General features: G+C 44.3%; 1 protein-coding gene across 1 annotated transcript; it reads left to right on the top strand.

Annotated features, from left to right (window-relative positions):
* The first annotated feature begins 269 nt into the window (after positions 1-269).
* On the top strand, positions 270-10,738 carry LOC101733199 (angiomotin-like protein 1). Its single transcript, XM_031896234.1, has 7 exons — positions 270-315; positions 3,385-3,458; positions 4,247-4,341; positions 7,141-7,224; positions 8,216-8,460; positions 9,184-9,450; positions 10,307-10,738. Exons 1-7 carry the CDS (start codon positions 270-272, stop codon positions 10,414-10,416), a joined length of 921 nt encoding a protein of 306 aa, XP_031752094.1. The 3' UTR covers positions 10,417-10,738.
* The last annotated feature ends 10,892 nt before the right edge of the window (positions 10,739-21,630 follow it).

The raw sequence follows: 21,630 nt of genomic DNA, 5'->3' as shown, positions 1-21,630 counted from the left end.
TGGGGACGACGCTGGGGGAAGCTGGAGGATGGTAAGGGGGGCTGGAGGATGTTGGGGACGACGCTGGGGGAAGCTGGAGGATGGTAAGGGGGGCTGGAGGATGTTGGGGACGACGCTGGGGGAAGCTGGAGGATGGTAAGGGGGGCTGGAGGATGCTGAGGGAAGCTGGATGATGGTAGGTGGGGCTGGAGCATGCTGGGGAGGATGTTGGGGAGGTCGCTGGGGGGAAACTGGATGATGGTAGGTGGGGCTGGAGGATGCTGGGGAGGATGCTGGAGGATGTTGGGGAGGTCGTTGGGGGGAAACTGGATGATGGTAGGTGGGGCTGGAGGATGCTGGGGTAGGATGGTAGGTGGGGCTGGAGCATGCTGGGGAGGATGTTGGGAAGGACGCTGGGGGAAGCTGGAGGATGGTAAGGGGGGCTGGAGGATGCTGATGAGGGCGCTGGAGGAAGCTGGAGGATGCTGGGAGGGAGCTGGAGGATTTTGTGGAGGATGCTAGGGGGCAACTGGAGGATGCTGCAGCGGGGAGCGGGCCATAGTATGAGGATGCTGGGGGAGGACCAGCAATGTTCTGTGCCCATATAAAGGCACAAGGCTGCAGGCTGAGTTATACAGGGAACTCTGAGTATCACTCATGTATTATAAGGGATAATGTACCCCCTACTGTAAATGATAAGGATATTAGCAGTCACTGAGGGGTTCTGTGCCCATATAAAGGCACAAGGCTGCAGGCTGAGTTATACAGGGAACTCTGAGTATCACTCATGTATTATAAGGGATAATGTACCCCCTACTGTAAATGATAAGGATATTAGCAGTCACTGAGGGGTTCTGTGCCCATATAAAGGCACAAGGCTGCAGGCTGAGTTATACAGGGAACTCTGAGTATCACTCATGTATTATAAGGGATAATGTACCCCCTACTGTAAATGATAAGGATATTAGAAGTCACTGAGGGGTTACTTGCTGTTGCTACAGAGTAACGCAGCACTGAGTGCTAAGGGCTCTGGCACACGGGGAGATTAGTCACCCGCGGCAAAACTCCCTGCTCGCGGGCGACTAATCTCCCCGAGTTGCCTTCCCCCTGCCATCCCACCGGCCAACATGTAAGTCGCCGGCGGGATGGCAGACGCGGCGGCGCGATTTCGCGCAAAGGCTTCGCAAGGCTTTTTCGGCGATTTCCCGAAATCGCCCTGCCGCGTCTGCCATCCCGCCGGCGACTTACATGTTGGCCGGTGGGATGGCAGGGGGAAGGCAACTCGGGGAGATTAGTCGCCCGCGAGCAGGGAGTTTTGCCGCGGGCGACTAATCTCCCCGTGTGCCAGAGCCCTAATATTGCGTGTCGATACAAACACCAATAGGGAAGCACAATAAAACAAAGCTTGTGATAAAACTGCTGATTATCCCAGTTAATGAAAAAGGGAAACGCTGCAAGAATCAGCTGATCAGTTCGGCTTTCTATCCTCAGCCTGAAGCATCTTTCCATCCACAAATATATTATATTTCTGTAGATAGATATGTCACTTGTGCTTAAAGGGGAACCGCACCTAAAACCTGTTTTTTGCCTAATGAAAGAAAATAAAGTTAATTGTAAATATACCTGCTCCTGAAAGCAGTGTTTGTTTATCCCTTTCTCTTCTCTGGTTCTGATACGCTCCTCCCCCATTTGGCTGGTTCTGATAAGCTCCTCCCCCATTTGGCTGGTTCTGAAAAGTTCTCCCCCGTTTGTCTGGTTCTGATAAGCACCTCCCAATTTGGCTGGTTCTGATAAGCTCCTCCCCCATTTGGCTGGTTTTGATAAGCTCCTCCCCATTTGGTTGGTTCTGATCAGTTCTCCCCCGTTTGGCTCCTGTGCTGCTAACATTCTATCCTGCGAGGAGCTGCCATACTGTGTAATTCTGCCCCAGGTTTGCTCATTACCCAGGCAAACAGATAACACATGACGGGCACACCCAAACACGGGCACATTTGCGCCATTCCAAATAAACGTGTGCGTGTATGTAAGCATGTTTGGGTGTGTTTGTCTGTTATCTCTTGTGTCTGACAGAACCACCAAACCTGTGGTTTTTACTCCACACCCTGTTAATTAGGGCATCTCGTTAGGCTGGGAGAGAATGAGAAGCACATATTATTAGTATCCTTTATTTATATACCAACATATTCCTCAGCGCTTTACAGAGATTATGCATCAGTCCCTGCCCCAGTGAGCTTACAATCTAAGGCCCCTATCATATTCCCATCAGTCCCTGCCCCAGTGAGCTTACAATCTAAGGTCCCTATCACATTCCCATCAGTCCCTACCCCGGAGGAGCTTACAGTCTAAGGTCCCTATCACCTAAACACACACTAGGGGCAGTTTTATCAGGAGGCTATTAATCTGCTTGTAGGGTTTTGGTGTATGTAAAGAAACCATAGTCCCCAGAGGCACGGGGACATCATGCACAGTCATTGCAGATATTTCCCTAAGTGGAATCAAAGCTACAACCCACTACTGCACTGCCGTCCTTTACATATGAGTCTGAACAGTTTGAGAGACTAATATAGTAGTCTATATTCCTGTACAGGATTATAACACAATAGGAGGGGTATGGGGGGGGGAGTAATAAGAAGGGCTTTGGCCCGCCTGAGACAGTGCTAGTTTGTGCAGTACCAGTCAGTTCTCACAGTAATATCTGCTCTTGGCTTAAGGTGGCCATACATGGCCAGATCCGCTTGTTTGGAGCTTGTTATAATCCTATACAGGGATATAGACTACTATATCAGCAACAGTGACTTAAACCATTGGGACCCACTAGATATGGCCACCTTGAGGTGGGTGACGTCAGTTTTGAGAGCCAAATGTTTGTATCACAACAATGGTTAATGCCACAGAGGCAAGGACTACATCAAGGAACTAATGTGGTCCTCACCCCAACAGGATTATTAAACCTGCCCAGTCAATATTTGGCCAGTTCTTGGGCAGATATATGCCAGGCAGGCCTGTTAGAGGGCTCCATCTGCAGGACCGAATTGGCAGCTTTATTGGCCACCTTAAATCACAGAACATACAAGGAATTGTGGGAATTGGAGGTTAGGCCTGTAGAGGAGCAGACACTAGGGATAAAATTATAGTTTAAGTTGATGCAGAGCGGATTGTGGAACCCAAGAGTAGGTTGGGGGGGATAGAAGTATATTGGAGGGCCCATTTTGCCTACAGGCTGATCAGTATAGGAATATATAACAAAGGTATTTAAAACCATTAAGGGGGTGCTGTCTCCTAGAAGGTGGAGGAGGGGGGCCATTTAGTATATTCTGGATCTGGTGAAGCTGAGATTTAACTAAATACATGTAGGTAGAGCCTTACCTTCTACTCACCCATTGGCTGCATGTTTTTATTCCGTAGGTCCGGATAGGAGAAAGCAGCCGTCGGGATGGAGGAGCTGCTCTTACTCCCCGGAGAGTCAGTTAAGGACATCGGTATCTGAAATTTTTACTTTCTGATGGTTTATATTGGGAATTACACTACATTTATTTTCCTTCTTGCACATTACATGGGCTTGGCAGCATTAGGTATAAACTGACATGATAAATCCGATTTTAGTTTAAGGGGTATCCATGATGTTCCCTAGCAACTGTACAACAAAGGGCAAGTTCGCCTCCCATTAAACACAATGACCTCCCCATCCAGTGGACATATGACATAAGTTCCGTGGGCTTCCTGAGGGTTCCCTGAGCCTATGGTTGGTGGGGCTAATTCTGGGGCCCTGGAGGCAGGAGAAAGTATAATAACACGGGCTTGTTAGCAGTATTTGTTTTAGCCAACATTCCTTCAGTTAAAGCAATATGGGAATAATCAAAGGCATTGTGAGTGAATTGTTTCCAACACTGCAGCAGAGTGAGGCCTTTATGAAATATAGCTACTAAACTCAATATATTTTAAAGCGGAGGCATGCAGGCTAGTACTAGGCGGCTGTTAGGGGTTGCTGGGAGTTGTTGTTCAGTAAGTGAAGTGAGGCTGCAGGGGAAGTTATGCCACGTGGGTTCTGTCAGGCAGTGACTGGCACCGGAGCAGCAGATGAGTAACTTAGAGCTCACCATCTGGGAAGAGGATTAGAAGGAATGGAAGTGGGTCTGGGCCATGAGAAATGAATGGGGGGGGGGCTGCGTCGGTACCAGGGCCTCGGGGGGAGCTACCATGGGATCCTGTAAATAAAGATTCCTTGCAATGAGAATATTCGCTTACACTTGCATTTTGTACCTTTCAGCCAAAGACGTTACGTACATCTGCCCATTCAGCGGCGCATATCAGGGGAGCTTCACCGTCACCAATTACCGACTCTATTTCAGAAGTCTGGAAAGGGTAAGAGAACATAGAGGAGCTACCATCATGGGAACCTGTCCCTGTATTTTTTTTTTAATTCCAAGCTTTAAAATCAGGAATTAGTTCCTATCACTGTGCAGTCCTGCTGGGTTCCAGGCAAATCTGGGTCTCTGTATAAACCAGATACCGTGCGGTCCCCCCCACTAACAGGAATGGGGGATTTAGGGCTCTGGCACACGGGGAGATTAGTCGCCCGCGACAAATCTCCCTTGTCACGGGCGACTAATCTCCCCGAACTACCATCCCACCGGTGAAAATGTAAGTCGCCAGTGGGATGGCACACGCTGCGCAGGGGATTTCGGCAAATCGCCGAAGTTGCCTCGCAAGACATTTTCGCCGATTTGCTGAAATCGCCTGCGCAACGTGCTCTGGCACATGGCGAGATTAGTCGCCCATGACAAATCTCCCTTATCACGGGAAATTACTCAGGAGTCACACACCGCCTCCAACTCATAGGGTGAAGACACACGGAGCTACTTAGTAGCAGCTACTTGTCACATCTACTAAATGCCAAAATTTCACTGCCATAGACAACACTGAGAATTGCCTCTGCTAAAATACTGTACACGTAAAGACAATTATCAGTTAAAGATCAGCATTGTCTAGTTTAGTTGCAGTGACAAGTAGCTGCTACTTGTAGCTCCGTGTGTCTTCATCCATAAAGATAACTATTGTATAAAAGAAATATAGAAACACAAGCAGGCAAAGATTGTAGGGCTCATTTCTGCTCTGCGCTCTGAGTCAGGCTTGCCACTTATGAGCCAAAGCCCAGTCTATTGTGAATAAAAGCACTTATTGTATTCTGTTGTGTCCAGGCCTGGACTGGGATTCAGTGGCCAGAGGTCCAAACAGCCCAATAAATAGTAACTGCTTATGGCAAAAAAGTAGCTATAATGATGTGTGCAAAGGGAGAATATTGTTTCTTACCCTAATAATTCAGCCCCACCCACTTCAAACAGTGTTACATATGCGCTAGCCTTAAAGGAAAATTATACCCCCAAAATAGATACTCAAGCAACAGATAGTTTATCTCATATTAGGTGACCTATTAAAGAATTATTAAACTGGAATATATATATATCAGTAAATATTGCCCTTTTACATCATTTTGTTTGAGCCGCCATTTAGCGATGGGCTGTGTGCTCCCTCAGAGATCAGCTGACAGGAAGTGATGCAGCTCTAACTGTAACAGGAAGTAGTGTGGGAATAAAAGGCAGAACTCTGTCCATTCATTGGCTGATGGGGCCTAGCATGTATGTGTGCCTTGGTTTGTTTGTGTGCACTGTGACTCCTATGATCCCAGGGGGCGGCCCTTAGTACTTAAAATGGCAGTTTCCTATTTAGGATTACCCAATGGCACATACTACTAAAAAGTATATTTTTATGCATATGGTCCATTTAGATGAAGCAGGGTTTTATACAGGGGTATAGTTTCTCTTTAATTCGCCTTACTAACCCATTCGTTCTGTCCATATTGGTGAGGACCCCCCTCTGTGTTAGCAGAATAACATACATATCGCTAGGGTAGAGCTGTTTATTTGCTGTTGCGTTTGGTGGTCTTTCTTTATAGTCACTTTCTGTGGTTTTGCCCTCGTTTGCCAGGATATGCGGAACATCCGATTTGCCTACAAGCAAGATCTGCGCACACGTAAATCTGTATTTGAGAATCTCGCGAAGTTTGCCTTTCCATTAAATTACGGCTTGGTGAGTCTCATTTGGGCCTGTCTGTGCTGGATCTGGCATGGGGCTAGTAAAGTAGGCTGGTTGGCATACTTCTTATCTTATCAAGCAGCCACATAGGTGGTAGGGCAGGTAGAGGGGCATCAATGGTTAGTGGGACAAAATGACATGCAGGTTAAATAGGTGCCAGTATTTGGGGGGCATCAGTGCCACAATATGAGTGGAATGGAGAGCCCTGGGGTGTGCCAGAGCTAGACAGGCTGTATCACTCACTTCTGACTCGTTGCATCTTGCCTTCAACAGACCCATTGGCTTATCCCTGTGGGGGGCAGTAGTGAGCCCACAGTGTTTACCAGTTTAGTCATATCACTTAAACAACCTCCCTGTCTTGGGAACTGACCAGGTACCAATAGGTGCCCTGAAGGCCTGCAGATAATAAAATTACCATTTAAACCTAAACATCAATTTAGGCTTAATATTTGCCCACTGCCAGTGCATGATAGATATTTTTGGCAGCAAATACCTGGGGCTGCGATACCATCTGTCTGTCCTGACCCAGGGTTAAATTCAGCATGGGGGCAAACTGCCCAATGAGAAGCCACTCTGCATATCCATTGCTCTACAGGGGCAGGGCCATGTTTTTTCAGCCCCCTGCTCCTATGATTTTGTATCAGGTCCTTTCAGTGTTCTGGCACAGACCCGATATAGGGGGGGGGGGGGGCAGCTCCATCCCTCCATCTGTCAGCACAGCACTCACGTGCCAAGAGGTATTGAGCAGTGGCCATGCCAAGTGGCTTCTCGTTGGAGGAACCTCTGGGCCACCAAAACAAGTAGCCTGTGAGGAAAATGTGTCAGGCCCAGGCAGCTTCTCTTAACTTACATATACTGTATTAAAACTGAGTAGGTGCGCATTCGCAGAATAGTTGCACACATGCGCCATAACCTCTATGAACCTCTAGCTAATGAATAGCAGCTTAAATTCTTTACACAACTGTCCCCTCAAAATGGATTAGGCAAAGGCAGATCTCCATTTATGGCTTTCCCTTTCTGTTCTGTAATATATATCTCACTTATTGTTGTATTGTACTTTCCCCACAGCCGCTCTTTGCCTTTGAGTACAAAGAAGTGTTTCCTGAAAACGGCTGGAAGGTCTATGACCCGATCCAGGAATACAGGCGGCAGGTAGGGACAATTCACTTTATTAACTACAGGTATGGGACACATTATACAGAATGCTCTGGGGGTTTCTAGTTGAGTTTTTCTGTAATTTGGATCTCCATACTTTAGTCCTACTAATAAACTACTAATAAGTCTACTTATAAACCCAATAAGATTGTTTTGCCTCCAATAAGGATCCATTATATCTTAGTTGGGATCAAGTACAGGTACTGTTTTATTATTACAGAGAAAAGGGAATCATTTAAACAAGAAATAAACCCAATAGGGCTGTTCTGCCCCCAATAAGGGGTAATTATATCTTAGTTGGGATCAAGTACAGGTACTGTTTTATTATTACAGAGAAAAAGGAAATCAGTTTTAAAATTCTGAATTATTTGATTAAAATGGGGTCTATGGGAGACAGGCTTTCTGTAATTCGGAGCTTTCTGGATAACGGGTTTCCGGATAAGGGATCCCATACCTGTATTTCCATTCTTTATTCTAACAGCCCTAGATGGAATAAAGCTTATTGCTGATTGGTTGGGTAACTACATAAACCTATTGGCACACTGTGATCATTATAAGTAATTAACAGCACATAGTTCAATAAAAGGCATTGTGGGAGACTCACAGCTATGGATATGCACTGACACTGGCCAGCATTTATACCTATTGGTGTAGCATTCTAGCCCTTTGCAAACCGTTTTATCTGTACTTTCTTAAACAGGATCCAAACACAAATAAAAAAATAAATAAATGTGAACTTTCTCCTCTGAGCACTTTTGCGATGTACATTCATTCTGCAGTTTTGGTTTCTGAGAAGATTCAGAATATCAGAATATTGATTTCTCCTTAGAATTTGCGTGTAATGTCATATAAATGCCGTTCTCCTAATACACAAATCATTGTGCACTTGTTCTCCAAATGCTTTAAAACTCTTTGTTTCCATGAAAACTAAAAGCAGCGAAACCATTTCCTAATTATATCATTAATGGGGCTGAATTTCTTCCAACAGGATCAAAAATCTGCATGCAAAAATAATCGAGCAAGATGCTATGATTAAAGTCCTCCATCAGCGCTCGCGGAAGGATCCCGGGAAGAATGACAGCTCCAGTTTACGCCCGGCCCGCTCCGTACCTTCTATCGCTGCCGTGACTCTGCCCAACACAAGCACAGGAGTCCATTCCAGGCAGACATCGGTGAACAGCAACCAGGCGGCCGAGGAGAAGAAGGAAGAGAAAGCCCGCAAGGGAAGTATAGGTAAATGCTACAGCTTATTGTATGGCCTGGGGATGTTAGCCATGACCATTGGCCATTAAATATTACTCCTAATGCCCTCATAGCAGACGCTAGGTTGGTTGTTTTTCACTACTAGGATATAGATAACCATTAGCTTCTGCAGACTTTTAGGTCACTTGGGCTACCCCACTTCCAGCTATATCAGTCACAGGGCAGTGATAGTTACTATAGGCCAAGCTCCACTGCACCAATATGCTTTTTGCCTCTGTGGTTTCTTCTGGATCAGTAAAAAAGGGTGAGTTGTTAGGTCACTGGGTGCATGGCCAACCAACAAAAGCTGGTAGTTAGGAAACTGCAGGCATAGCATTGGCAGGAACTGTCTCCTAGGTTGGCTTACTGCCTGCATGGGGAGGATACCATATCACTTTACCAATACATTCAGTTGATTGGTTCAGCAGAAATACTTTGGGGTCTATTGGTTCTTTAAGGTGATGGTGTTTAAATCATGACTACCAACCCAGAATTCCCCCAAATGAGTGCAGATCTCTATGCCTCCATAGCTCATAAGGGGTCTAGATAGACAGATTCCAGGTTAAGCTTTCAGTATGATGGAAATAATGGTATCCTCAGAAACCAGCTGTGATAGAACCAGAAAACACATTACAACATGGGAGGGGGGCGTTTGCAGTGAAGCTAACCAATTTATTGTCTTAGTAGAACCCTCACCCAGATTCTCATTTGTAGGTCTGAATCAAGGCAAGGATCACCATGAAATCCCATCACCTTCCTTACTGCTTCTCCCTCCATCTTTGTTTCTGCCGCCCCCAATACCACTTGTGACGGCATCTCATGCCAAAACAGGAAGCAAAGACAACAGCACCCAGACGGAGAAGAGTCCTGAGCTGTTTTGGCCAAACAGTGCTTCGTTCCCAGGCAGGGGGCGGATAAACATGACTCCCTCGAGCAGCCCCTTGCTACGGCACACTGCCAACAAAGCATGTGAGAAACTAGGTAAGCGTGAGAATGGCAAATGTGGAAAACATGGAGACATAAAGAGAGTAGGCACAAGGCTGACCCCTCCGTAGAACTTTGTCCCAGCCAATCGGAACATGCGGTTGGCCAGGTATGTGCATAATGCCTGTGGGTAGCTGGCATTGCCAGTTGGGTAAATTTATGTGAAGAGCCCATTGGTGGCACAAAATGTTGGCACTACTATAATAACACAAACTGGGCAGGGAACACTGTTGCAGTTGGCTAGGGAAGTCGTTGGCAGTATTTCCAATGGTAAACACTCTGCTGGAGGTTATGACAATTACATTTTCTGTTTAACTGAGTAAGGAGGAAGCCATTGTCATGAGCTATTGACACCAGTGCCAAATAAGATGTGGCAATCAGTATTCACTCCCCCACCAACGCATGGGTGATATGGATCGGAAGAGGTGGGAGTGCTCAGCCTGAAGGCCACTGAGGGTGAGATTTGGAATTAACTTGTTTGTTCTCCTAGATACCCCTGAAAGCCCACTAATCAGCCCATTGACCTAGATCAGTGGTTCTCATACTGTGGGGCTGGTACCCCTGGGGTGATATGGTGCAGTGGCAGTTGGGGTGCTCAGCATGGAGGCCACCTAGGTTGAAATATCAAGCTGAGCTTGAAGGTTTATTAGGGTGAATACTCTTGCCTGCTGTCCTAGATATTTTTGGAACCAATGGCTTCTCCATGGAGCCTTAACCACAAGGCTTATCCTCAACCGTTGCCCTAGATAAAGGCCATTTTGGTTGGATGAGGGTTATTGTGTTGCTCAGCACTTGTCTAGTACAGGGATGGGAAATATTCTAACAATGTTCTTGTATTCTTGGTTTCTCCTAGATAATTCCCCTGTTCTTGGGAAGACTCCAGATCACAGAGGGCGAGTTGGCAACACTGCTCACAAAAACGACTTCCCGGAAGCAGAAAATACAATGGAAGTCCTTATTTAAAGACATTTATTGTACAGAAGCCCTCTCCCCTGATGACAGGAGCCTATAGACACGCAGGGCTGGAGGCAGCCCACAGGAAGGCCATGGTTTGACAAGCGGATAAAGAGATGGAGGAAAATGAAAAGCAATGGGAGGACCCAGAAGTTTTGTTGAAGGACTTTGGAATGTCATTGGCTGGAGTCAAGGAGAAGGCAAAGACTTATCCCCATTGTATGGGTTTTAATAATTTGCATGAAATTTTATATTTCTGTCCTGCAGCTACATTTCACATTTGTATTGAGTTGCCCATTAAAAAGGCACAATGGCCTTCGACTTAATAAAATCTCTCATCGTCTATCTTATACTTTGCGCAGTGTCAGTCTGGGCCTCCTTGGGCCCACCAAAGACTCTAACACCCAAGCGGTGATAGGAAAATGCTGATATTTGTATTGATGAACAGATGTTTTGCTGACCTTGTAGGGCACCTGGGCCTCCTGGAAAGCATGGAGCCGGGAAGCCCCATAACTTCACCTTTTGGGGGTCCACCTTTATCTTCTTGGCAAGAGCAGAGAGACAAACAAAGCTTCTGTTCCCTTATCTGATACAATGGATGGGGATTTGCATTGTTGTCATGTAAGAAGTAGGTACCTAGTAACCAGCACCTAGTGCCATGTAGATAAAGCCTGCAAATTTGCCAGTCTTTTCATACAATTCAGTCTTTTCAGACACAACTGGGTATCACTGCTCTGTGTTTGATGGCTCCCAGCATGGTTTTTGGGTGTTTATACTCTGGTTCTGTTTTGAAATGATAGATTTTTAAAGACTAAAGCTGCCTGTACATGGGGTAGTGGGGTAGAGACCAAGTTGGTAGGTAATTGGCCTGTGTATAAGGGGCAAACCAATGATCCTTCAAGGTCAGATAACTATGTGGTTGGTTTAAAATACTGCTTAGGCTCCTGTTATGATCCAGTAGTTGCAAAGGAACAAATCAGCCCTAATTGACCCATCATGTGCAAATGGGGCAAAGAACCCCCACGATTGCCAATATATGATGTGTGCTTGGCACTCACTATTCCCAGAGTAATAATAAAATCACAATAGGCTGGTGTGTGTATCTCCGGCAGACCAGTGCTGGCCATGACATTACAGTTCTGACCCTGATGGTTTGGGGTATTAAGAGGTAAGTGTGTGTATAGGCGGAGCAAACACAGGAATTTGCCCTTTGCTGCCTGGGTTCCCTCTCTCGTACTTGTTATGCTCCAGTGCATGCCACAATGCATTGCTTTGTTCTCTGGCAAACAGACGTACAGAAGGACAATCCCAGAAGTGTGCAAGGCATTGTGTTAAATGGAACTTTGGCTGACTTGGTTACTTGGACATGGAGAAGAGGCATCTGATCACCAAGCGACTAACAGCTGCTCTGTTACATTATACTTACATTTTCCCATATTTTTTTGCGAACTGTAGCATCTAAAGGCCATAGCAGCAGGTGGTCACACAGTGGTACAATCTGGCTGGGATCATAGGCAGGCAGGCTTGGGAACCAGCTGGGCAGAGGTTCTGAATGAGATAAGAATATTTATTATTCATTATTAGTATGCTTCTCAACAATGAAAACTGTATTTTCCAAGCTACAAGAAGCAGCTACCGATAGCCCTGTGTAACATAAGCCTAAAGCTGGCCATACACACACCGATAATATCGTGTGAAACCTCGTTCCGTACGATATTCGGTGCATGTATGGCAAGTCGGCGAATCGACCGATATCGCAGGAGGCTGCTGATATCGGTCGACTCACCGATCGGGCGGGTTACAAGATTTTGATCGGGTGCCATAAAAGGCGTCTGAGCAAAATCTGCCTTCAGGGCTGAATCGGCAGAAGGAGGTAGAAATCCTATTGTTTCTACCTCCTTTTCTGCCGTTTCAGCCCTGAACGTTAGTGGTGGATTGAACGATCGCATGAAACATCGAAAATCGCCACGTGTTTGGCCACCTTACACTCAGGTACTGATATTCCTGAACTGCAAGCGGTGCTCAGATGTACATACATACTGACCCCTGTTGGTAGATCTGTAGTAATGCAGTCTGATGATAAATGACTGATACTTGCAACATTATCCTACAGCTGAGGGTGAATATGAGCACATATTCTCCCTTAAGGGATCCCAGTGATGCAAAGGGCCCAGTACAGATACTTTCTGCCCTGCCTTAAACCCAACCTAAGAGTAGCGGTGCCAGGGGGGTGCTGGGAAGGGCTGAGATTGCTGCTAAGTGCATTAGATGAAAGGGCTGTGGCAGAGCTGCATAGCATTCATACAAGGGAGGGCAGGCAGGGTACAGGCAGCTGTCAGTGACAAAGTCACGGGAAGTGTCCCCAAGTACACGGGACGGATTCTATTTCCCAGGCTCGGCCAGGGGGGGGGAAATTAGGTGGATTTTTAGGAAGTGAAAAGGTACAGTGCTACTGAAATTAGCTACAAGGTTTATCCAGGAACTGGTCAGAAAGGATTTTTTTCAAATTGGAGAGGCTTCCAGAGGGCTTTTTGCCTCCCTGTGGATTTACTAGCAGTTACGCAGGTTTTATTAGATAGAAAGGTTGCATTTGATGGACACTTTTTTTAGAAAACTTATCTACTATGTTAATATGAGAATTGTTCTAAATCTAATGTTGGAATGTTACAGTGAATCAAATATTGCAGACATTTAATCGGGAACACTCAACTGCCCAACATGTGGAACTGATGGAAACTAATTCAAAGTATAAGGATATTGAGAACATTTTCATCTTTCTAAGTGCACCAATGTGTGTAGCATCAATAATGGCATTAGAGACTATTCTGCTTCCTACAAGTAAAGATAATGATGGAACCCACTAGGAGAAGCCAGGAATCACCAGCAGGACCAGGCTGGATAAAACAAGCACAGTAAGAGGGTTTATGGGATTCAGTTAGATGTGGGCTGTGCCCTCTTCTCTAACTTCTCTCATTAGAACTCATTAAAGGGATGATGGGTATGAGCCAACAGTGGGCTTGCAGGTGATTCTGACTGGCTCCCTAATAAGAAAATACAGCACAGACCAATATCATTTAAAGTTTATTGTATACATTTATTAATAATGTATTCTTTGCACGGAAGAAAGCACTCCAAACCTTCCCAAAGACACAACCACACTGCTCGCAGTACACCCCTTTATGGCATAATCCTAACTTGGAGCAATTCCAAACAATACCTGACCCCAGAATATGGGCACGCCATAATATCAAATATATATCGGATATAATGCCACAGGGCGAACTGCTTGCCTTTCAAGAACTGAAACACATTTTTTCTCTCCCCAATACCATGCTTTTTAGATACTTACAACTGCGCCATGCTACTGGAACCCAATTTGGAGGTCTAACAGCGGATATAACCCCAAGAAATATAGAGACCCTAACTCACATAGAGGACCTCAAAAAACCTCTCTCAATGTTTTATGCTCAGCTGACGAGGGCAGGCAATGCAAATCTCACCAAATTACGTGAGAAATGGCAAAGAGACATTCCCCAACTCAATTCAGACCAATGGGAAAGCATACTAGAGTCAACATTTGAAAGGATTATCAGTAGCAGAGACAAACTAACAGCTGAAATACCTCCACCGCACTTATATGACACCCCAAAGACTGCACAAAATACACCCAGACATAGGACAGGAATGTCCCAGATGCTGTCACTCCCCAGCTGATTTCCTACATATGGTGTGGAGCTGCCCACAGGCACAACGCTTCTGGGGGAAAGTAGTGAATACTATAAGGAACAGAACTAATCTAGTACTCCAGTTAGATCCAACAGTAATACTGCTAAATCAGGTAGAGGATCTATCACCTAAAAGGGACGAAAGAACACTACTCCTAATACTGTACGCAAAAAAAATGATTGCCTTATACTGGAAATCGCCAGAGGGCCCTAGAGTGTCAGCATGGGAATCCATGATTAACAAAGCCATACCCCTATATAAGCTAACCTACATAAGGAGGGGGTGCCCTCAAAAATTTCAAAAAATATGGTCAACGTGGGTAGATGCAGAACCCTCTTAAGATTTGCAGGTCGAGGAGGATATCAGTCCCAAATCCCCCAACTTGAATGACCTACACACCCAGATACAAGGTTAAAATATAACATCAATATTTCACTAAGACCCTGAAGGGCATGCTAGTAACCAGAAACAAAGGTTGAAGGATAAATAGCTTAGGTATCAGCAAAGAAGACACTGCAATGTTATTATGGTTATGTTGTTAATATACTTTATTTACTTTCTTTATGTACAACAAGCAATTGACAATGAAACAATATAAAGCAAACTATGTACATTTAAACTCAATAAAAGAATTGTTAAAAAAAAATAATAATATATTCTTCTTCTCAGATGCATTTGTTAGAAGATGCTGTTGTTCATCAAGAAGCCAACACAAAGGGCTGCCAACGGGACCAAGATGTTATGCAGGGGTCCAAAGATGGTATTTAGGACCCCTGTTTGTGCCCCCGTCCCTCCCCCGTTGGCAGCCAAGTTGTTTTATGGATTCGTGGATTCAGGCCTAAGGAAAGATTAATATACAATAAGCAAAGCATTTATGCCATAAATACATTCTTCTTTGAAAATGTACAAAGAATAAACAAAGAATAAAACATGACAATAAATGCCATACTTACGTCGATATTCTAGAGCCGCTGTTTCTCAGATGCATTTGTCAGAAGATGCAGTTGTTCATGAAGAAGCCAACACAAAGGGCTGCCAACGGAACCAAGATGTTATGCAGGGGTCCAAAGATGGTATTTAGGACCCCTGTATGTGCCCCTGTCCCTCCCCCGTTGGCAGCCAAGTTGTTTCATGGCTTCGTGGAGTCAGGCCTAAGGAAAGATTAATATACAATAAACAAAGCATTTATGCCATAAATACATTCTTCTTTGAAAATGTAAACAAAGAATAAAACATGACAATAAATGCCATACTTACGTCGATCTTCTAGAGCCACTGTTTCTCAGATGCATTTGTCAGAAGATGCAGTTGTTCATCAAGAAGCCAACACAAAGGGCTGCCAACGGGACCAAGATGTTATGCAGGGGTCCAAAGACGGTATTTAGGACCCCTGTATGTGCCCCCGTCCCTCCCCCGTTGGCAGTCAAGTTGTTTCATGGCTTCGTGGAGTCAGGCCTAAGGAAAGATTGCTCAGTGTTAGCCATGGAGTAGCTGTTTGTAATAATTCTGCAATTTGTTCATTTTTATTATTTGCATTTACAATTTTTGCCATTTCATGCTCTATTACATGCTAATTTAAAGGCCAACTACAACTATTTAATAATACCATGTTCTCCCATCACAGCTTGTTTGACTGTTCCCTAGATTTGGCTTAGTTTAGTTACCTCTGCCCTAATACAATCTAAGCCTTACTGGCGGCTTTAGTTACAGAATGATTGTGTATGTGGGAAAGCCAGAGAATATTATATAAATAATAGCAGTAGTTGGTTATAGTCTATACATCAAGGGAACTATAATGAGAATGAGGGGTTCCCCTACCTCACTGCAGATGTCTCATGAGGCTCCTCTTTACACCCCTTTCATCCCAGAGCTCTGAGATGAAGGGGTGCGCAAGAAGCTGCCTCGCAGTTGGCCGTCTCTCCGCACTCTTCTGCAGGCACTCACTCACAAAGGAATGGAAGTTGTTACTCCTGGAAAAAATGAAACAGAGGCAAAATTATACTTGTTCATGTTATATTATATCTAATTTTATATAATCAGCACAGCCAAGTGCCCAGACTGGGGATAAAAAAGGCCCTGGTGTTTCAAATACACAGAAACCCAATAAATAATGACCTGTCTATGGCATCTTACAGCAGCCCCTCTGGCATTTGTCAGCCCAGTTCTGCCCTCACTCCTTTCCCATTTCCCCACCCTCTCCCCTCACTTCCTTGTCCATTTCCCCACCCTCTCCCCTCACTTTCTTGTCCATTTCTCCACCCTCTCCCCTCACTTCCTTGTCCATTTTCCCACCTTCTCCCCTCACTTCCTTGTCCATTTCCCCACCCTCTCCCCTCACTTCCTTGTCCATTTCCCCACTCTCTCCCCCTCACTCCTTTCCCATTTCCCCCCTCTCCCCTCACTTCCTTGTCCATTTCCCCACCCTCTCCCCCTCACTTCCTTTTCCATTTCCCCACCCTCTCCCCCTCACTTCCTTCTCCATTACCCCACCCTCTCCCCTTCACTTTCTTGTCCATTTCCCCACTCTCTCCCCCTCACTTCCTTGTCCATTTCCCCACCCTCTCCCCCTCACTTTCTTGTCCATTTCCCCACCCTCTCCCCCTCACTTCCTTGTCCATTTCCCCACCCTCTCCCCCTCACTTCCTTGTCCATTTCCCCACCCTCTCCCCCTCACTTTCTTGTCCATTTCCCCACTCTCTCCCCCTCACTTCCTTGTCCATTTCCCCACCCTCTCCCCCTCACTTCCTTGTCCATTCCCCCCCTCTCCCCCTCACTTCCTTGTCCATTTCCCCACCCTCTCCCCCTCACTTCCTTTTCCATTTCCCCACCCTCTCCCCCTCACTTCCTTCTCCATTACCCCACCCTCTCCCCTTCACTTTCTTGTCCATTTCCCCACTCTCTCCCCCTCACTTCCTTGTCCATTTCCCCACCCTCTCCCCCTCACTTTCTTGTCCATTTCCCCACCCTCTCCCCCTCACTTCCTTGTCCATTTCCCCACCCTCTCCCCCTCACTTCCTTGTCCATTTCCCCACCCTCTCCCCCTCACTTTCTTGTCCATTTCCCCACTCTCTCCCCCTCACTTCCTTGTCCATTTCCCCACCCTCTCCCCCTCACTTCCTTGTCCATTCCCCCCCTCTCCCCCTCACTTCCTTGTCCATTTCCCCACTCTCTCCCCCTCACTCTCCTTCCCTGTTTCAGTGGAAATGACTCACCATTTGTCCCGTGATGATGTTGGCGCGGGACCGTGAATAACGCGCCTGATCAGTTTTGCTCTGGGAAGTTTGCAGAACGCTACGTTAGAAGAACACACAGCATGAGAATATGATGATTGACAAATACAACTTATGGAGGGTGATTTACTTTCATTTAAATTTTTTTTTCCTTGTGTTTTCAAGGAATCAGAAAGTAATATGTTATTAAAATCTCGATTTTTCGGGCATTTCAAATAACATGACAATGGAAATTACGCCACTCAATGACTTACACAGGAGCTCGCCAGTTTTTAGCTCATTTTTTCATTATTGTTTTTTAGATTCTCTAAATTGGGACATTTTTGAGCTCAAAAAATCAAATTCAAGGTTTTTATGCCTCTAACAATTGTGTATATATTTTGTGGAAATAATGCAAATTAAAATTTTAGTAAATCAGACCCTTAGTTATTAATATTTAATAATATTTCATGTTACAACATAACACATACACGCCCTCTGACCCTTCTACTAACAGTTACGCAGTATAATACACACACACTAGGGTTTACTTACGGAGATGCCCTTCAGCCATATAGATGGCCGCAATTCCCAGAGACCAGATGTCGGCCTGGATATTAAATTAAAAGGAAAAGACAAGTATTAGAGAAGAATATACACAGGGGCACATGATAATAAATCTGAGAGTCGTGTGTGTTACATGGAGTTAAAAACCCCCATAAAGTGTAAGAAGATGAAGGGACTTAGTGTCTTATATTCTTATTCCCTGCACTTTAAATGCATTTCACTCTCTTACTTCAGATTTCTCTCTCATATCACGGGAACCACATTACAGCTTTGGATTTGCTGTTATGAGAGGGGCATGTAAGTGAGTGAGCAGAACATTCCATGCAGTTCCCCTTGTGTAAGCTACATACATTTTATATAAAGGTGACATTAACTCTAAAATAAAAAGCAGGAGAGAAGACATCACAATACCTTACAATCGTGCGGAACGCTGGTGTCTCCGAAATTAGCGAGCACTTCTGGCGCCATGTATGGTAAAGGGCCAGATGTGCTACTGCTTCTTCCTCCCAGCGTGGCAAAGGTAAACTCACCTGAAATTGTATGGCAAAAGCAGGAATGTTAATGTTCATATATAAATACAACCCAAACAATAAACAACATGAAGAAAAAAACGTCCATTTTTTTCAGATTCTAAGCATCACTTACAGATTTTCACGTCTGCGCTTGAAGTGATGACAATATTCTTCAAGCTGAGATCATGGAGGATTACCTCTTGCCTTTCCAGATGACACAGGCCCTGGGAAAAGAATAAAGCAAAAGTGAAAATATATATATTTTTCATGTTTAATTAATTAGATATATCCAGAATAGCACCGAGGAGCATTGCATGTGACATACCTTTAGTATCTCCTTACAGATGTAGGAGATCCATCCAGGACCAATGGATTTCCTGGTGTTAATCAGAGACTGCACTGTTTCACCAGTACAAATCTCAGTAGAAACCTACAACACAAATAAAGAATTTTTGGCACATAGATTTGCGTAGGTCTGTCCTACTATTTTATATGTGGCTGTAAGTGAGATATAGGCAACACAAACATTCTGGGTGTGACTGCAGCATCAGGTGCTACTGAGAAGTGGTCACATGTGCTGGACCCTTGTTTATAATAAATATATTAGGTGCATAAATGTGTAACCTATCTGAATAAATCTGTACTTACCCACAGTCCTTCGTATGGTGATGGTCTCACAGAGGTAACATAAAATGCCCCATAAAAATCGCTGATGTTTCTGTGGCCTGAGATCTTCTGATGTACCTCGATTTCATTGAGGATCTTTTTCTGCTTCTAGTTTCAAGCAAAAGAAACAAAGTAAATTAAATGGACACATTTACCATTTCAGATACCCCAAACTAACTTATAGTTGTGAAGAATGACAGCCTTGTAATACTCACTACATGAGAATTGCCCAATATGACTGACTCTCCCTGTTATTTTATTTCCTATATCCCATAAAGTATTCAATCGGTATTTGCTACTTATTTTTACATTTACATAGTTATTAGGGGTCGGGGTATTTCATTGATTGGTGTCAAAATGGGAACACACTGATAGCTGGTTAGCAAGTTCTTCTAATGATAACCATAATGTAGGTGTAACAAAAGGCTAATTAGTATCTAATTAGAGTAATCATATAAGGACACATTACCTCCACGTCCTGAATGATGGTAATGGCCACCTCCTTTCTTTGGCTGCGGAGCCATGCCTGTAACAAAAAGTAGGGAAAGAAGCTCTGTGATCATTACTAATGGAACAGTATGGGAAAGCAAACAGATATAGTGTGTGGTAATGGGAAGGTTTATTGGCAGCTTTAGAACCACAAAAAAAACACAAATATAAGGACAACGCTAGAGGGTACAAGCAATAGGCAACATTACAGAGTCACCCAAAAGCATGAGACAAAATACACAATTTTAACACTGAGTAAAATATCTTACAACATAAATGACTCCATTGGGGTCCTCTCCTATAGGCTCCCCTAATTTAAGGAATCTTCCGGGTTCCTAAAAAATAAAATAGTATTTGAAAGCACAATAACTACAATATTAAACTAATAGAATGCAGTTGCACCTTTCCAACATGAGGGAAGCACAGGAGGTGTAGGAGGAAACTGGGAAATGGAGGGGAGAACAAGGGCTGGAATATTTAAGTATCCATAACAGTTGTGCTACTGCATCTTTTAATGTTCCAAAATACAGTTTTACAGCTGCTTACTGGGAATCTGTCCGCAAGTGAGGGTGTTTCATGCTCCTGGGGAAGAAAAAAAAAAGTTTAATCAGATCAACGTATTTTGTGGAACTGCAAAAATTTTCCTTGAAGGACAAGAAAAGGTTAATTTACTGGGTGGCACCAATGTTAGTTAATGCAGCCAAGCTCACATATTGACCTGAGAAATCATCTGTATAAACAATCCCCTGTCTACCCCCAAGCTGAAGACTTTGAGATAAGAGTAGCTTATTATACAGAAGGATAAAAAGGGGATACAGGCCCTTGAAATATAAACTGATAAAAATGATTAATTAGATCTTTCTGCTCAAACTTCATTAAAGGCTTTGTGGCTCACCTTGGTGATCTGAGCATCCACTTGCTCTGCCTCAGGGACTTCAGGCTGGCAGATGGTAGTGCCAGATTCCTGGGGTGTCTCCTATTTAGGAGAAAGAAAAAAATGATTGTTAGATGAACTGAACCCTTGATCATAAAAAGTACTGCAACACCCAAACTTTTATGTTTGTGCCCGTAAATAAGGGGAGAAAGCAGAGCTGTTGAGCTGGGTAGAGGGTTGTTATGTTTGGCTGTGTCCTTTATACTGGGTTTCATATTCAGTTTTAAAAAGTATTACCTGGCAGGATTCAGGAGTGGGGACCTCTGGAGTCTCCTGGTTATGAAAGGGAAAGAAAAACATGTTGAACATTGTATTATTTCTGTTGTAAAGAAGCTAAAATACAATGTGCATAAAATAAACTTTATTTGGCCCTTCACTCCCTCTCTTATGCTTACCTGGCAGATGTTCGTGCCCGACTCCATGGTCTCCTCTGGTGTTTCCTCCTAAAAGAGATAAAAGTTCATTAACTGATTATCTGCCTGATGAACCCTCTGTATAAACAAATCACACTCTTTCCTATGCTGAATCATTAGGCTTTGAGATGAGAGCAGCTCATTATACAAAAGGATTGTAAAAGAGGTATACTGCCCCTTTAAATGTTTATTGGTAAAGATTTAGTAATATCTCTGCTTAAATCTCATTAAATACCTGAAGATGTTCCTGGCTCATATGCATCAGAGCCTCCTCTCTGATGCATCGCTCGTACCAGGAATTGAATTCCCAGTCCAATTCCTAGTAAAAAAGTGATACAATATGTTGTTGTATAAACGTAAATCTCTAGTTTGAAAAAGAAAGCCCTTAAAGACAGAATTGGCCCACTGCTCAGGCTCATATGATTTCTCCTTACCTGGCAGGATTCAGGAGTGGGGACCTCTGGAGTCTCCTGGTTAAGGAAGGAAAAGAAAAACATGTTGAACATTGTATTATTTCTGTTGTAAAGAAGCTAAAATAAAATGTTGCATAAAATGTACAGTGATTTTTATTTGCCCCTTCTCTCCCTCTCTTATTTGCCCCTTCTCTCCCTCTCTTATGCTTACCTGGCAGATGTTAGTGCCCAACTCCAAGTCCTCATCTGGTGTTTCCTCCTAAGAGAGATAAAGTTCATTAGCTGATTAACTGT

This window comes from Xenopus tropicalis, chromosome 2 (genome assembly GCF_000004195.4).
Source record: "Xenopus tropicalis strain Nigerian chromosome 2, UCB_Xtro_10.0, whole genome shotgun sequence".
Taxonomy (NCBI): domain Eukaryota; kingdom Metazoa; phylum Chordata; class Amphibia; order Anura; family Pipidae; genus Xenopus; species Xenopus tropicalis.
This window is presented reverse-complemented; position numbering and strand designations above follow the sequence as displayed.

Coding starts and splice junctions, on each gene's coding strand:
- LOC101733199 (XM_031896234.1), top strand. CDS start 270: ATGCTGGAGGATGTTGGGGAGGTCGTTGGGGGGAAACTGGATGATG. Junction 316..3,384: donor TGGGGGGAAACTGGATGATG/GTAGGTGGGGCT, acceptor TTTATTCCGTAG/GTCCGGATAGGAGAAAGCAG. Junction 9,451..10,306: donor CAAAGCATGTGAGAAACTAG/GTAAGCGTGAGA, acceptor GGTTTCTCCTAG/ATAATTCCCCTGTTCTTGGG.